At 55.9% G+C, this 18,018-nt stretch overlaps 1 protein-coding gene across 1 annotated transcript; it reads right to left on the reverse strand.

The window, feature by feature from the left end:
- Positions 1-3,074: 3,074 nt before the first annotated feature.
- SRF (serum response factor) lies at positions 3,075-17,333 on the reverse strand. Its single transcript, XM_021537020.3, has 7 exons — positions 16,887-17,333; positions 15,299-15,565; positions 9,912-10,170; positions 7,658-7,777; positions 6,776-6,967; positions 6,171-6,247; positions 3,075-5,910 (listed from the first exon to the last, which is right to left on the reverse strand). Exons 1-7 carry the CDS (start codon positions 17,331-17,333, stop codon positions 5,815-5,817), a joined length of 1,458 nt encoding a protein of 485 aa, XP_021392695.2. The 3' UTR covers positions 3,075-5,814.
- Between the last annotated feature and the right edge of the window lie 685 nt (positions 17,334-18,018).

The raw sequence follows: 18,018 nt of genomic DNA on the forward strand, positions 1-18,018 counted from the left end.
AGCGCCGGAAGCAGCGCGCGGCTTCCGCGCCCCCTACGGGAGGCGGCGAGGGACAGGGGAATGGCGGGAGCCGCGCGTCCCGCGCCCGCGCGCCGCCGAGTCCCCGCCGAGTCCCCGCCGAGTCCCCGCCGTGTCCCCGCCGTGTCCCCGCCGTGTCCCCGCCGAGTCCCCGCCGTGTCCCCGCCGAGTCCCCGCCGAGTCCCCGCCGTGTCCCCGCCGAGTCCCCGCCGTGTCCCCGCCGAGTCCCCGCCGTCCCTCAGAATCCCGGGATGGGACAGGTCGGAAGAGACCGCCGTGGGTCATCGGCTCCAACCCCCCTGCTCAAGCAGGGTCATCGCAGAGCACATGGCACAGGATAGTGTCCAAATGGTTCTTGACCATCCCCAGTGACAACCTCTCTGGGCAATCTGTCTGGGCAATCTGCTCGGGCGCTGCACGGGGAAGTTCTTCCTCATGTTCAGGTGGAGCTTCCTGAGCCTCAGCTGCTGCCCCATTGTCCCACTGCCCTTGTCCCATTGCCCAGCCCCGCCGAGCAGAGCCTGGCCATGCTCTGGCCCCTCCCTGCAGGCACTGACAGACATTGATGAGGTTCTCTCAGTGTCTCTTCTCCAGGCTGAGCAGGCCCAGCTCCCCCAGCCTCTCCTCAGAACTGAGGTGCTCCAGTCCCTTCATCATCTGTGTCACCCTCTGCTGGACCCTCTCCAGGAGCTCCACGTTTCTCTTGTCCTGAGGATCTCAGAACTGGGCACAGCACTCCAGACTGGCCTCACCAGGGCTGAGTAGAGGGGCAGGATCACCTCCCTGACCTGCTGGCACTGCAGTTCCCAGTGCACCCCAGGATTCCATTGGGAATGTGCCACAGGAGCTCTGCTGGCTGCCCCACAGGGTCCCTCAGGACAGCTCATGGCTCCCAAAGGGTTTCCAGGCCTGAGCTGGCACCCGGGCCTGTCTGTGGCCATGGGTCACAAAGCTGCTGTTCCCCCACACCAGAAATGGTGGTGAGCGGCAGAAAAAGATGAAAGATTGGAATATCTTCTGATTCCCCTGGCTGATGTTAGAAACCAGAACAAATGGAAGTTGCAAGCTGAAGAAGGCATCTGCTAGAGCGAGCTGCTTTTTGGTAAGGTGGCAATGTTATGCTGTGTGTTGGTACCATTTCTCTGGTGATTAATTGTAGCAGAATGTGTGGCAGGAAAGCTAAAAGCATGTCATGTCAGCACTAATATTATTACTGCAAATGCACCATTAATCAAGAATTACAGTGCGGCAATGTCAGGCCTCTGGCCCTGGGGTGCTTCCAGCCCTGCACCCACCCTCCATCCACCCTGTTGGCTTCAGTGACAGCTGTGCTGGCTCCAGGCAGGTTTGGGGCTCTGAGACTGCCCTGTTCTCAGTGTTGCTGCAGAGCCAGTTGAAGCCAGCTGCACACAAGTTTGGCCTGCTTCCAGCTCCTTTCCAGCTCTGGTGTTACACTGATATGAAATGGCCATACCATAAAATCTAAATTCTTATCCTGTGCCCACACTTCCCTTCCTTGGGATACAAGTTTCTATCAGTCTGATAAGATTTGTTTTAAATTATAAACAGTCATTAAAATCACCAGCTAACTGGATGAGTATTTGCTTTTTTATTTGATCCTGGAGTAACTTGTATGTGCCCAACCTAATTTCTACCCTCAGTACTAATGAAATGGATTAGACAATTTCCACATTTTACAATAGCAGTCAGCAATTAATCCAAACAATATAATTGCAATTAATTATAGGCTGGATAAAACAGTGAAATGCTACATCAGTTTGTGGAGACCATCCTCTAAATCTGTGGCACCATTGGTGGATTGTAAAGGTTTATGTTTCCAAGCTACACTCTTGATTCCTCCATTAGTACATGTGATCTCTGTTGATAATTTCTTTCAAGAATCCCATGGATGCTCTTGAAATCTCTGTTTTCAATTAAGATGTCATTTTCCTTCCCCGTTCACTACCAAGACATCCTTGTTTTCTGTGAGAGGTTTTCTGTGGTATTCACACAGCCTGTTTATGTCTTTGCTCTGATGGCCTCCATGCTTAGTAAGTCATTTATCCTAAAAACAAAGATATATATGTATCTGTGGTATCTTGCTCCATGGTGTATAAGTGACACACAAGCCCCTGTGCACAGGTGATGTGGGATTGCTTGTGCTGAAAGAGTGGTTGTGGTGTTGAACCACAAGCCACACCTGTGTAGGCACAGGGCTAAAAGTGAGGTTGTACTGTAAGAGGCACCTCACCTCCTAATGGGGAAAGAGCCATTTCAGACATCTTTTGCTCCTAAGTACTTTCTGCACAATCCTCTTCCCTCCTGAGGTATTTTCTCCCAACTGCATACTTTTATCAGTGCCAAGCTTTCCTCACACTACACTGGCATCTGCTCCAGGATCTGATGCTATGGAGTGGCCACTAGTTGCTTTTTTAGCTGGCATACTCTGGCTCCAGCAGCCCTGATGATTGCAATAAGCCTCTCTCTTTGCTTTTATTTATACCTTTGGACACTTTGCTGAGCCTCCATGTGTCCTTGATCGGGCTTCTAGGCCTCTGACTAAGTGATGTCTCTCCAGACTGGATTTTGAATATTGCCTTATCATCTCATAGCAGTTTTCTGCAGGGAATTTAAGTCTCCCTGTTCCTCCCGATTAACACACATGAATTACAACAACTCCTTTTCAAAATACCTCGTTCCTCCTCATTGCTGGTTTTTACTTCTCTTGACTGACACCATGCCCTGCTCACCAGGGAGATTGTTCCAGAGCTTTCAGGAAAGAGCCCTCACAGCCCTTCTGTCAGGCACTGGCCCTGTCTGGCCCACACATTAGGCTGAGATTCCAGAGGATAAGTCCAGGTGGTCAGGAATAACCTGTGCAGGAGGCAGTATGGATAGAAACTTTTGCAAAGAGCCCCTCTTTGCCACGTCATGCTCAGATAGCTCCCCATCCTCCTCAGAACACAAGCAGGTGCAGGAATCTGCCCCAATCCCCATTTGTTTGCCCTAAGGCGTGTGTCATCCCCTGCTGCAAAGCATGGTCAAGATCCCAAATCTGTGCACAAAATGATAACATTTATTGAAAGAGTAAATTTTTTTTAATACAAAAGAAAGCTCTGTACATAGTACTGTGATTACTTCCACATCCTTCCAGAAACACAACCCTGGAAACTGGAGGGAAAAAAAAATAATCCCACACACACTTATGCTTACACACACACACACACGCGCACGCACGCACACACCCCCCTCAAACCAGCAAAATGAACTAAAAATGTCACCACACAATAAATGCCATTTCATCCCTGATACACAAGTGTTCTTACAAGTCTGCACTTAAATAAAATACACCATTAGCGTTTAACCAGCAGTTGCCTTTGGGGAGCCAGGGAGGGGATGCAGTCACACACCCTGTAGCAGCAGGGGCTCTCCTGCCGTTCTGGCCCAACAGCTCTGCTCCATAGTGCCAGCAGAAGCAAAGCAGAGCAAAGCCAGGCCACAGTGATGTGCTGGGGCAAAGGACAATGCAAACTCTGATCCCACACTTCTCCCTGGATGAACTCCTAGGTACCTACATGGTTTTGGAAGCATCATGGAACAGTTTTCCTACACTGAGCCATGGGAAATGGCTCAACACTCCCACATGCTCTGAGCTGCAGGGTTTGCATCACTCTTAGAGCAAGAATTCTAAGTGGAGGCAGCATGCAACATCACCCTCACCAGATGGGCCACTCCCCACAAGCCCTTCACAGGCTGCTAACAGATCAAGGGCTGAAAGGCTCTTCTGGGAACTCTGCACAGGGAGCTTGGAGGAGACCTGTCCCCGTCTGTGTGCTGCAGAATGGCAGTAAAGGGGAACTACAGCCCAGACTGTCACCCAGGAGTTCAGGAGATGCTGCCTGCACAGCAAGCAGGGAGAACAGGGATTAGCCACTGCTGGTCACTCACCACAGGGAGGAGTGGGGACACCCATATCCCTTAGGCAGTCACAGGCAGCACTGCTCGGTGCCAAGAGCAGTGACAGAACAGCTCTAGCTCCTTGGATCAGAAGTGAACAGGGCAGTCATCAGAAAACCCAGCCCACCTCTGGCTCCTGGGCACACTGCAAACTGCCTGCTTCTGAGGAATGGGTTTACCACTTCCAGAGACCAACCACTGCTGGTCTTCACTTGCCTTCTGCCCATTAAGCCCAAAATTATAGGTATGAAGTCGTCATTACAGGTAAGTAGGAAACAAGCATCCCACTCAGTTCAGCTTGATCCCTGGCACATGCTGGTGGATGGAGAGTGCAGCTTAAACGCTAATGCTGAGGGAACATGTCCAAGGTTACAATACAAACTCAAAAGCAAGGCCCCTTTCCTGCCTCCATGCCCGCCCACCCACCCCTCTCCCATCCCCCTGGTACAAACCCCATTAAAACTGTACAGGAGCCAAACTTTTATTCCTTAAAGAATTACATAAATACTGAGTTTAACACTTAGAAAAATAAAGTAATTTTCTTTTTTTTCTTTTTTTTTTTCTCTCCAAGGCTTCTTTTGTCTTTAACTTAAAAAAAAAAAAAGTTACAGTAGCTGCTTCTTCTAAGGATTCAGCAGCTTCTCTCACTTGCTCACTCTCCCTCCAGGGACAGGGCTAGGTAGCAGAGCCATTCACAGCAATTCCCATGCAGGACCAAGCATGCCCCAGCCCTCCTCCCCCAGCCTTGCTGAGCCTGTACAGGCATCACAGCAGCTCCCCCACAGCCCAGGATGGCCTGCACATCACCCTGGTGCTCAGAGGACAGCCTGCCACCTGCCTAGCAGCTCAGTGCCCCATAGGCTCTTCCCTTTGACATTTGAGGTGTTTCTCCACCTTGCATTGGACACAGAAATTTAGAAAGCGCTGGCTGGAGCCACAGGGGGATGTAGGAAAGATCCAGCCATGTTCCCCTGGGTGTATGGAGTCCAGAAGCAGTGCGAGGGCTGAGAGTGTGGGGCTGAGCAGACCACAGGGCCCCTGAGGAGCTCTCCAGGGCATCTTTGTGTTCCTGGGCATCCATCTCACCACCTCACCTGTGCAAGGGCAGCCAGTGGGGCAGGGCCAGTCAGGCTGAAAGTCTGCCAGGCAGCCCAGCGAGGAGGCACTGAGGGCAGAGGGCTCACTGTAGTGCATACGAGGAGGACAGGGCCATGTGCCACCGGCAGTGCCCTGCCCTCTGGGGAGAGGGCATGCAGGCCCAGAAATGCACATGCAAGCTGGCCCCTCTCTTGGGTCCAGAGCCCAGGGTGAGTTGCTGCGGCCAGGACCTGTCACCCCACAAAGGCACATTGCTGAGGCCAGCAGCACAGCCACAACCCACTCTGCTCCAAGCTGCACCTGCACGATGGCTCCAGGTCTAAGCTGAGCCCCACGCAGAGTAAACACTCATGGGCAAGGTGACTCAGAGCACCCAGAAGGAGCCAGAGCCTCCAGGTGGGAATGGCCTGCAGTATTTATTTACAGGGCAGAGCAATCCTCCCCTCAAAAGACAAATTTCTTTGGCTGGCGTGAGACAAGCACAGCTATTGCAGCATCCAAATGCCCCAAAGCCCTGCACGGCCCCAGCACAGCTCCACCCCGGGTGGGTCCTGCAGCCCCACGCGCATGCCTGTGTGTGTGGGGGTGGGTGAGTGCGTGTGTGTGTGTGTGCATGTGTGGATGAAGGAAACGTGAAAAGGCAACAATAAATAACTGGTGCAGTCTGTACGAGAAGGAGTTGCTGCCAGCTCCAACACTGGCATGACAAGCCAGAAACAGAAGGCCAGCAGCAGAGGCCTCTCAGTCACTCTTGACGCTGTGTGAGGTGTCCAAGTTGACCACCTGCAGCTCCGTCAGGCTGCTGCCACTGCTGCTCTGCTGCCCGATGACAGCCATCTAGAGAGAGAAGGGAGGAGGAACCACTGGGGGACAGCACGCCCTGAGACCATGTGTGCTAGCAGCCAGGGGGCAACGTCCTTCCCAGCACCGGTCCAAGGAGGACAACACTCCCTCACCCAAGGGTGGGTAGTACAGAGCGCATTCCCAGACCCAGGGACTGATCCTACCCAGCCAGGTCCACCCAGACACACAAAGGATGTGCAGACAGAAGAGCGAGAATAAGCCCTGAACACCTGCAAGTACTTCTCTGTGCCTACCTGGTGAAGCTGGACAGCTGAGACAGGGATCTGAACCGTGCCTGATGGGGCTGTCAGGAACACTTGGGGGACACCACCTGCCACAGAGAGAAGCACAAATGACACTGTCCCTTAAGAAGTACTCCCCCATGGATTCTTTCTTTGAGCTCTGTGGAGCTACTCAAGGACAAAGGTGCCTATTTGCATACATGGAGACATTCGAGAAGAAAGCCACATGCAATAGTTTTCCAAATGCTGGGAGAAGCAGGCACAAGGCCTCAATCCAAGTCTTGCCCACATGGCTTCATGCTACTTTGCCCCATCAGGCAAGCACATATCCTCTCCAGAGCCTCCTGGCTCCCTCTGCTGCCAGCCCACATGCTGCTCTCATCCCAGAGACCCTCACCCTCCTTTGTACCCATCAACAGCTCATGTAATCCTTTGCACAAGAGAGTGGCGAGGCTTAAAAACGCACATTGAGCATCGCCCTTGCCAGGTCTTTGTGCGGCCACCAGGACTGCTGGGAAGAAAACCCTTTGTGATCAGCATGCAGCATAAATACAGGATGAGGAAAACCAGGATGTCAGTGCACTCTCAGGGAGCACTGACCTGGACAGCTGCCTTACCCTGATCCTGGACCTGGCCGTGGGACACCTGCATCGCTGAGGGCGCCTGTGGGAAAGCGTTGAGCACCGCGAGCCCGCCGTCGGCCAGGCCGGAGGTGGGCGCGTACATCACCGCGTGCGGGCTGGGGTACATCATGTGGCCGCCCACGGTGGTTGGCACAGACGACGTCATGATGGTTGCAGGGAGGGTCACTGCCACCGGGACAGACCACACGTGAGCACACAAAAGGAACCTGCCACGCTCACCTACCAGCTCAGCACCTCCACCACAGCCACCCCAGGAATGCTGTCTGAAGCACAGTGCATGGAGATACCCACCTCTGTCTTCCAAGCTCTCAGGTAAACAAGCAGGAGAGCTCAAACCTCTCCTTTCGTGAGTATGAAGGGGCAGGAAAACACGGTAGCCAAACATCGCAGAACTAAATTCAACCTGTATCTCAATTCCCCAGTGAAACTTTAATAGAGCTGTTGAACTAGATTCAGCCTGCATCCAGGCACCTGAACTCAGATTTTGCTGACAAAGAGATGGCTTCTGCATAGACAGTAGAAGTCTCAAGCAGATGTGAACCGATGCCCCGTGCTAGAGGCAATTCTGAACCCTCTGAGAACTCAGCATCCTGTTCCCAGATCTGTGCTGCAAGTGAGAGCAGCTGATGTATCTGAAGAGGCTCTGAAATCTCCTATAAGGTGCCTTATGCCCAGCATAGGATACAGTGACTACACTGTAACCTGTGCAGGATACAGGACCTGGCCTGGGAAACTGTCAGAAAGCTTTGGATAGAGCTGAAGAAGGAAACTGGCCAGGGAGCAGGTGTGAGGCGTGTTGGTGTGGGTTGTTTTCAGCAGAGGTTAGGAAGGCAGACAGAAGGCGGGTACCGATACCTGTTCCGCTGGAGGAGGTCTGGGTAAGGTCAGTGCTGCTGTCACTAGAGGGAGACGTTTGCTGCGGTGCCTGGTGCACCTGGATTGCCTGGACTGGAACCTGCTGAGCCATGGTACCACCTGGGGAGAGAGAGGAGCCTGTCAGCCTGCGGCTCCACAGGGACACAGGCACGCTGGGCCATGTGGAAGCCCTGCAGTCCTTCTGTGGCTGCACACAGCTCCACAGCACCACTCGGTGCTGCACCAGGGGAGGCTACACAGCAGCAGTGTGTGGCAGAAAGCAGAGATCAAAACCTGTTCATTTCCTGGCATGTGGGCCAAGAAGGGGTTAACTGGCCTACAAAGCTCCAAGAATGAAGAAAAGGCCACAACACCTTTTGCCCAACTCCCAGCCGTGGTTTAAGAATATCCAAGATCCTCCTTGCCATTCCTGGCTCCACCAAGACACAGAACAGATGCTGGGAGGAGAGGGGCCAGCCTTTCCTCCACAGAGGGAAGCCAGTTCTGCAAGGATCACCTTGCTGCACTGAGTGGAACCACAAGAGCCCAAATGCCTACATCAGCTGGGCTCTGCTGCCTTCACACTCTGGAGCCCAGCTCCCTCTTCCACATGGCACTCAGGGTGCAGCTCTCGCCCCTCTTGTGACCTTAAGGACATCACAGTGCCCTACAGAGGGATTAGAGAACAGCTGGTCTCAAGGTGTGCATCCCAGAGGTGCAGGCCACACGGCCTCTGTCCCAGACCACTCTCTGCAAAGCACTTCAGATCGAGAAACACAGCTTGGCACAGAAAGGTCTCCTAAGGCGGAGGTCTTGCCTCCAGAGGGAAGAGCAAGGGATGCCAGAGAGCAAGAATCACTGGCCAGCTTTCTCAGACTGGGTATTTCCCCACACATCACACCCCAGAGACACACATCACTTATTCTCCTCCTCCAGATCATGAGGAAAATTCAGCTCCCTTGAATGGGAGCCTGCTGTCAGCCCAGGCCCCCAGGAGCCTTAAGCATTCCAAGAAAGCACAGGAGTTGCCAGAGTCATGGACTTGGGCACAAACAGGCAGGACACGAGAAATACTGTGTCACTCAGCGCTGGTCCTCAGATGATGGATACCACCTCAAAGGAGAGCCCTGCCCTACTCTGAAACTCCATCCAGAACATGTCCAGCCAAAAAACAAAACACCTGGAGAGACTTAACTCAGAACAAGAAGAAATTCCTACAAAGGGAAGTGCATACAAGGTAGCAGAGCAGCACCATTACTCTGCCCTGGGTCTCCCCTAACCTATCCTCTGCATTGTGGTTCAGTGTCTGACTGCAGATAGAAACAGAGAAGCAAGGGCAGCTGCTCACAGCCAAATGCCATCAGTCAATAAACCACTGGGCACCTCAGGCCCTGTGCTATCCCTCCATCAGTTCTAGCAGTACAGCTCATCCTCAGCATAGCTGCACTAGGGACCTGCCTCTACTGCCTTTGCTAGCCACAGGCTACGCCCTGGGGCATGAGACTGAAAATCTGCTGCTTCCTCTGAGTCTGCATCCCCCAGGACACTGCTCCTGCTTATGTCAAGCATTTTCTGTCCTATCTTCCCATCTCTCCCCAGCAGCCATAGCCAGGGTTCCTTGTGCTCTGCCTCCTCTGTGCTCCCAGAGTCAGGGGTGAGCTCTGTAGCCAGGCCCAGGACCCCAGAGACACCTCAATCCCCCCATCTCTAGCAAGAGGAGGAGAAGCGAGTGCTGACCTGTCAGCGACACAATATGCCCTCCAGCTCTGGCAGGGAAGTGGAAGACTGTCTGTTGTGCCTGCTGCAGCGGTCCAGCTGTACCCGTGACCAGCTGGCCCTGCTGGCTGGAAAGAGCCAGGGAGTGCGGCTGTAACTGAGTGAGAGGAATGGTAGGGGTCCCCGGAGAAAGGGAAGCACCTGCCAAAAGGAGGGAGAAAGAAAGGCTTTGTCACCACCAGCTCTTTTCACTCCCTCCAGGCTTCTCGGTGCTGCCCTGGGGTCCCAGCTCAGCTCCCTGCCACCTCCCAGCAGCATGGCCAGCTTGTAGCACTCTAAAGAAACAGTCACTACATGACCCTTCTCCGGCCACTGGCCTGGCTGGGTTTGAGCATGGAATCACAGCCGGGCTCACCTTACAGCAGCAACCACTCTGCTTCCCTTCTGCCACTAGGTCTCCTCTCCCCTGGAGAGAACAGCAACACACTCCAGGTGCAGGCATGGACAGACAGAGTCTTCAGTCCCTAAAGGCACTGACCTGACATGAGGGTGAAGCCAGTGGGTATCGGCATGAGGCCCCCAGACGTCACTGCACTGGCTCCAGTAGTCTTCAGCACTGTCCCGTTGGCACTGGTGACGGCATTGGGGCTGATGCTGGCAGACACTGGCGCCAGGTAATTAGTGATGGGGAATGACGGGCCACTGCTGACCTGCATGGAGGTCGAGGTGGTCGGGGCTGTCTGGATGGACGTTGTTCCCGGCAGGTTGGTGACAGTGAATGCGGGTTTCAGGGCGTCCTGCAAAAGGAGAGATTGTGACAGCTCGGACCAGCCCATGAGACATCTGCCCATGAGACCAAACCAGGCTCTGTAGGTTGCATCATCCCTTTGCCAAACCATACCCCTCACAGCCTGCTGCCAGCACATGGAGCAGAGCCAGGGGAGCAGAGAAAAGCTGCTTGCACAAACATGAGGAGGGCTGAAGAGAGCTCCACATAAACTTTGGATGCTGGCCCAGGGCCACAGAGGTCCCCTGAGAGCCTTCCCTACAACACACTAGGGGACAAAGCAACTGTTCCACTCCCCAGGAGTCACCAAAATGTCTAAGAGAATAGCCTCTTTTTGGCACACACCAGGGAAAAGCAGCCCTTGCAGGGACAAACATAAAGGCATAGAGTCTCCTGTCAGAAACACACACCACTTCCATTAAGGCAGGAAACACACGATCAAGAGCAAGCTGAAAACTTGCTCTTAAAAGCAGTTGTACACTGGAAGTGACAGGGGAGAGGTGTCTAGAGGAAAACCTGGACACTAGGGAGGCCCAAACCCAGCCCTGACAGCAGCTTTGGCAAGCCCTGGGAGATGCCTCCACACACCTCCTGAAGCAGAGGCTAGGAGAACCTGACCATAGGAAACACCTATCTGCCAATCCACTGGCAGGAGATGGGCATGAGGCAAATGCTTCTGAAGGACCCCACGTGTTCACTACAGCCAGCATGGTCCTGCAAGGAATGTCAGAGCTCCATGCCTGTCCAAGGACAGCATTGCCAGAGGAGCTCAGCACCAGGAAAAGGGCTCTGTGCTGGGCAAACACTGGACTGAGAGACTGGCATCCCAGGTGTGGGAACAAGGGAGGAACGTGTGTGCCAAGCTGAGGTAACACTTTAGTTTCCACAGCCACAAAGCATTTGGCTGGATGTGCCTTGGATCTCCAGGAACCAACCAAGCCCAGCATGACTCCTGCTGCCTCTGGCAGTCACATGTCACCTAACTTCTCTCCATCCCCCAAACCCCCTTTGGAATAGCCAGGGTGCCCATGACTCCTCTCCTGTCCTTCTCACCTGGCCAAGAGCACACTGAGAATGCACTGCTTCACCCAAGCCCATGTCACAGACCACAGGCGACCTGCTGTCCCCGTGCCCTGACACAGCTGCCAGCACGCCTGGGAAGAGTTAAGGCTGCCACACTCCCACCCCTCCCACTGCAGCTGGTGGGCCCAGCTCTCCCACGTGCTAAGCCTTGTTCCCAGCTTGTCAAGCTGCCAGGAGCAAGGAATTCACAGCTCAACGAACAGCTAAAAAAGGGAAGGCAGCCCATTTTGGACAGGGGGATCCAATCCCAGGCACTCACTTGTGCCCCAGGGCCCGGGGAGGGAGGAGAGCAACACCCCTCTGCCTTGGCACTGCAGTCCCTGAAGTCCAAATTAGCAGAGGCACGTGATAACAGAGCAAAGCCCAACAGAGGCACTTTCCATTAGCTCAACCACAAACTCCTGCCATCCCACATGGGACATGGGAGGCTGTGGGTGCCCTCCCCACGTGGGTGACAGGGCAGAGCTCCCCAGCCCACTAGGGAGCCAGAGCAGAGTTGGGCAGGACAGGTGCTGCTCCCAGTTGGAAAAGCCATGGTTCCTCATGCCCAGCTATAGCTCTAGAGTAGTATACCCATGAGATAAAACCCCCAACCAGACAGGGCATTTAGCACCCAGTCAACTCCATACTCCCAGGCCTGGACAAGGCATCCCAGAAAGTTCACAGCACTCTACTCAGGGAGAATCTCAGGGAGATTCTCAGGGCTCCCTAGAAGCACAAGGGCAAATCTCAGTAGAAACCAAAGGCGTTTGGGAGAGATGCTGTGGCAACAGACTTGAATAATGCACAGCCCACCTCTGTCCCCCCTATTCTGACCCTGTTGAGACTCAGATTCCTCCCATTTTATTGTGCTTCTCTTGGGCTGCAGCAACAGCTCCCAATACAGAAAGAGAGCTGGGAGAGACTCTGGGATTGGACATCCATTGCCATCTCCTCATGAGTGTCTGGGATGCCTCAGTGATCCCCTGGGCACCTTGGCTCTTCCCAGCACCCTGCAAAGCCCAGACCACATTCATGAGGCAAGTCACAGGTCACTTAAGCACACATCACCCAAGGGGCCATGGACAGCAGCCCTGAAAGCTCTTCCCTTCCTGACCCAGCTGCACATCCATTCCAGCTCAGTGCAAACCTCAGTGTCTGCAGAAGCAGCACACAGCAGAGTTGCAGTACAGCAACAGGTGTCTGCCCAGACCCTCACCACTGCTTTGCAGCATGAGTGGGTCACAGCATACAGACCAGGCCAGCTGATGCCCATCCTGGACCACAGCAGGGTCTTGAGGACAGAAACGATCCCACTCCACAGCTTTTAGGGACTGCCTGAGGCAATGCTGTTCAGCATGGCCCAGACCTCCTAGACAGAATTATTACACAGGTATAGCAGGACAACAGGCCTCAGAGGTACATGGGAAATCCCAATTTGGTTTCCAACACCTGGTCTGTGTTCCAGATGTGGCAGAAAGTCTCACGTTTTCCCATTCCATAGAGATGACCAGATCAGGGCTACTCCCATGCTCTCACCCCAGTCTAGAGCCTCTGAGCTCCTTCCAAAATATCCTTTCCCACACAAGCACACCCAGGAGACTGCATGCAGGCAGTGTCCTTTGGGGCCTGCAAAAGATGAAAGAGGTATCATCATGAGGATACAGCTACTGTCTCAAAAGTACAGCAAGCCCCAATCCCAGCACCAACCACAGCAGGGAGTTTGGGTCTGGCACAGTAGGAGGATTTCAGAGCTGCTGCTGGTGTAGCACAGAGGAATAACCAGCAGGCTGCTGACTGCAGGTGACAGCCCGCTGAGTTGCTCTCCCCACTATGCTGCAGCACTGAACACAAGCAGGTTTTGTCCATACAGAGATCTGGGAAGCAGAGTTCACACAAGAAGGCCCAGAAGGGAGTCTTTTGGAGCATCCTGCATGGCTAGACCTGACAGTCCAGGCACATCTCCTGCCACCTCCTCCAGTGAGGCACCAGTAACCCAGCCTTGTGCACCACCCACCCCTCAGCAAGCACCAGCCACCCAGCAAGGTCCATCCACAGGCTCCTTTCATCCTCAGAGGACTTCTTGATCTATCTGAATTGAGCTGGTCTCTGCCCAACCACCACCAGGCTTCCAGGCCTGCAGAAGGCACAACAGGACAGCCCTTGTCCCCAGCCCCAGGGCTTGCCATGACAGAAACTCTCAGCCAGCCAGGGGTGGATTTAGTAAGAATGTCAAGCAGAAGACAGGGCCACAGGGCTCCTCCAGCCTCTCATCAAATGCTGGCTGTGGCCACAAAGCACCCCACACTAAGCATTAGCGCTGGGATGGAGCTTTCAGGGTTGCATCAGACAGTGAGAATAGAGAAGTTGTGTTAAGAAGGTCTCTGCAGAGTAACTGCACCCCAAGGGCACAGTTCCCCTGGGGCCAACCAGCAGTACTTCGAGGAAGAGTGCAAAGGGATATGATGTGGTCAGGTCTCATGCCAAAGACAGGTAATTTGTCTCATTACGAAATGCCCACAGGACTTGCCTTTTCATCCAGGAGAAGCCCAGGAGGCACAAGTCCTTACAAAGGACTTGTACAAGGGCCAGGACCAGGATACCTTACACAGGCTGCACAAGGGAGAGATTGCTGGTGTTAGAAGGCTTCTTTGCCTACTGGATAGGGCTGGCACAGTTTACACTAGCAACGAGGGAAGATATGACAGACTGAAACAGCCAGGACTGCTGCTGGGATCCCATCAGCAGGAGCCATTCTAAAGGACTGTTAAAGGCTACAGCAAAGAGACTCCACAAAGTGGTGGGCCAAAGCCACACTTTGGCCCACCACAGCTCCTCTGCCTGCAGAGATCTCTGGGGCTGCTGATGAGTCTCAGGGCTCAGCAGCAATAAGCCTTTGCTTGGTGCAGCACTGCACATATGTGGGGAAGTGGACATTAAGGAACAGGGGGTACCCAGCAGCACCATGACCAGAGCTGTTATGCTGTCATAAAAACAGGCACCTAAATACCCCAGCAGCCCCAGACATTTTGGGCATATTTCAGGGCTGCACTCAGTACCTTTGCAATTACAGCAGAGGTTTCCAGGTTCTGTCTGCTTAATATCTAGAGGCTACTGCACGGCAACAATGTTGTGGCTTGAGCATGGACAGCTGGAGGGCTCCTATGACAAGGACAATGGAAGAACACTTTTGCAGCAAGCCTAGTACCCATGACACCAGCACAGGTACAGCAGGGCTGTTCTAATTCCCAGCACCCAGCAGAGCTGCACACAGGCCTGGGAAGCTGTGGCAGAGCCCTAAATTCAGCATGCCATCCCACCTGTCTTGCACCATAAAATTTCCTGCCTCCCATCTCCAAGTACCTATGGATCTGAGCATCGGCCTGCAAAGGAAGTGGCAGGGATGTGGGACACAGCTCTGAGGAACAGCAACAGGGAGTGCAGAGACAAGAAGGGGCCCTTCCAGCAGAAAAGCTGACTCTGCCCAACCGTTCACCCACAGCCAGGCCACCCTGGGCAAAAGGCCACAAGTAACACGGGCAGGCAGGGGCCAGCGTCTGCAGGGACAACAGGCAGGGAGCAGAAATGGTCTGTCCAGCCAAATGTTTCCATTCCCCATGTCCTCCCTGCCCCCTTCCAAAACAGCACCAAAGCAAGAGACAGCTGCAGCTTATAAGGAATGTGAGGGGCCCTGCCAGGGACTCTGGCGAGGGAAACCAGGCCTTATAAGGCCATGGAGGCAGAATCAAATTTTTATCAATGAGTGTGAGAGCAAGGAGACGCCTGGGGAGAGATAACAGTGCTGAAAGCTGGCCAGGGGGGTGGGCTGGGCCAGTGGGGAGCCATGCTGCAAGGGCCAGGACCAGGATACCTGCCACGCACTTCCCTCCCTCTTTCAATCACTGCTGCTATCAGCCACGGAGCCAGCCAGCACAGAGATGACATGACACAAGCTCGCTGCAGTCGCAGCAAAAGGGGATTCATCCTCAGCGCCCAACACTGCTATTTAAAGAGGGCTGGGGATGATCAGGGCTCCCAGCACAGCCCACACCTCCCTGAGTGCCCAGGAACATTACCTTGGTCTCCCCGCTGCTGTCCGACTCGGACACCTGGTAGGTGAGGTCCGTCTCCTCAAAACCAGTGGCACTCATGCGCTGGTCAGTGGTGGGGTCCGAGCGTGGGGGCGAGTCCGGGGAATTGAGGCATGTTTGGATCAACGCCTTCCCCGTCTCGCTGGTGATCATGGGCTGCAGCTTTCGTGTGGCAAACGTGTACACATGGCCCGTCTCGCTGGCCACCAACAGCAGGACTTGAGTGCCAGTTAGCGTGGAGAGCTCATAGGCCTGCCAGCAGGACAAGGAAGAACAAGGAGTCACAGGTGACAGGGACAACAGACAGTGCAGAACAAAAGTCTCTGCATGTCCCCACGTTCCCACAATGGCTTTCTTTCTCTTCACACCAGCTTCAGCTCCCTGCCACCCCAGAGGAACTGTGGCCTCTAAAACCAACTGGCTCCCTACAGACTGAACTGCCCCGTGCTGTGCTCCCATCCCCTTTAGCACACCCCTAGGAGATGTGCCTGCCCAGACGCCATGGATAGAGTGCTCCCCTCAGTACAGAAGTCTGATAACACTGGAACACAGGATTGTCTCCATTCTGGAAATCCCACTAGCTTCTCCAGACATGTCTGGATGCCTCCCTCACCTCACCTCTCAGTGATGTTACTTGGCACACGTCTCTGCTACCTCATTCCCCTCACCAACACCCCATTCAGGCTCCGACCCAGATTCTCCTCTCAGGCTCCAGAACTCTGAGCACAGCTGCACCCAAACAGCCCTGCAGTAAGGTCACTATGCCCCAGGTGAATACCTGTGGACTAGGAGGTACACTCTTCATATGCTATCACTGCACACTCAATGGTCTCACACAAGCTTCTACAGACAGGATGGCCTCATTCCACATCCCGTAGTCCTGTACCTCCGGGATGTGCCCCAGCAGTAACTCGCACCCATTTCTACCTTCCCAGAGTGCATGATGTCCAGCTGAGCTGCTATGCAGCACTACCCAGTTGTTCAAAAGATGCTATAAGCATCACCAGGGATACAAATCCGCCAGCAGCACCCAAAATCCCCCAGGTTTCTAATCTGTCTTTGCACACCGGGAACCACGGATAGCACTCTGGACCGGCCGAAGCAGGCAGTCCTGCCGGGGACAGGGCAGGACAGTCCAGCTGTGCCACCAAACATTCGGCGTTTTGGTGGTGGCTCACAGCGAGGAGCCCCGAGGGCACCGGTCAGCTCTAGCCCGAGTCTGGACGCTGCACCGGGATGGGCCTCCCGGAACACATCACACGCCTGGGGACCGCCAAGCAAACAGACATCCCCCGGCCCCGGGGGCTCCCGCTGCCGGTCGCCCGGCTCCCTGCCCGCAGCTCCGCCGGGGGCTCCCGCGCAGCCCCCCGGAAGGGGCTGGTGCCCAGCCGCCTCCCCGTCCCGCGGGCGGGGAAGCCGCCGCCGTTTCCGGGCACAGCCCGCTGGCCTGCTCGGCGCTCGGACCCGGCCGGGACTCCCACGGACAGGTGGGTGCCGGCCAGCATCCCCGCCCGGGCCGGGCCGGGCCGGGCCGGGCCGCCCCCCCGCGCCGGCCGGAGTCGCGGGGCCGCACCTTCTTCATGATGCCGGTTTTCCTCTTGCTGAAGGTTGTGTAGCGCCGCAGCTTGTTGTCGATGAACTCCATCTTGATCTTCACCCGGCCCCGCGTCTTCTTCCCGGGCTTGGCGCCGCTCACGGCCCCGCCGCCCCCGCCGCCGCTGTAGGCGGCCGCCGCCGCCGCTCCCGCCGCGGGCCCCGCCGCCGCTGCCGCCGCCGCCGCCTCGGCCAGGCCACGCTTCACGCCGCGCCGCTCGCCGCCCAGCTCCTCCTCCTCGGCCGACTCCGAGTCGCCCTCGCTGCCGCTGTACAGCGCCTCCCGCTTTAGGCAGCCCCCGGGCGCCCCCGCCGCCGCCGCCCCGCCGCCGTTCGCCCCACGCGGCACCGGCGACCGGCCCAGCCCCGAGCCGCGGGCCAGCGCGGCGGCGGCGCCGTTCCCGGCCCCGGCCTGGCTCGGCAACATCGCGGCGGCGAGCGCGGGTCGGGTCGGGCCGGGTCAGGCCGGCCCCGCCATGTCCCCGCCGCGCTCCGCGCTCACGGCCCCGCTCCGCCGCCGCCCCCGCCGCGCCGCGCCGCCCCCATATAAAGCGATACAATGTTGCCTTTTATGGCGAAGGCGCTCCTTATATGGGGCGAGACGGCGCCCCGTCGGGAAGCGTCACCCCATTGGCTGGCGGCCGCCGAGCGCCGGAGCCCATTGGCCGTCGGTTGGCGTTTGATTTGCATACGGTCGGACCGCGCTCGCGTCACGCCCGGGTTGGAACACGCAGGGCGGCTCTTAAAGGGACCGCGCGGCCGGCCCGGGGAACGCGGCGCTCGGGCCGGGGCTGCGGCGGGGCGGGGACGGGACAGACCGCGGGCTGCGAGCGAGCTGGGACATCCCGCTGTCAGCCCTGCCTCGGGCCCCTTCCCACCGCCAGCTCCGGGCACGCGGGTCCTCGCAGGGGACACACCACGTGGCTCAAAGATTGCGTGCCTCGCCAGCCTCAGGATCCAGCCAGGAGCGGCTCCGCGCCACCGCGCCTGACTGCCAGCGATGCCACCAGCTGTTGCTCCAGGCAACTCCGCACCCCGGCTGCTGTCACAGCCCGCAAGGGAAAACTTGCCGTCCATTTGTCTCCGGTGGCTGCAGTGGCACCGAGAGGGTG

This window comes from Lonchura striata, chromosome 3 (genome assembly GCF_046129695.1).
Source record: "Lonchura striata isolate bLonStr1 chromosome 3, bLonStr1.mat, whole genome shotgun sequence".
NCBI lineage: Eukaryota > Metazoa > Chordata > Aves > Passeriformes > Estrildidae > Lonchura > Lonchura striata.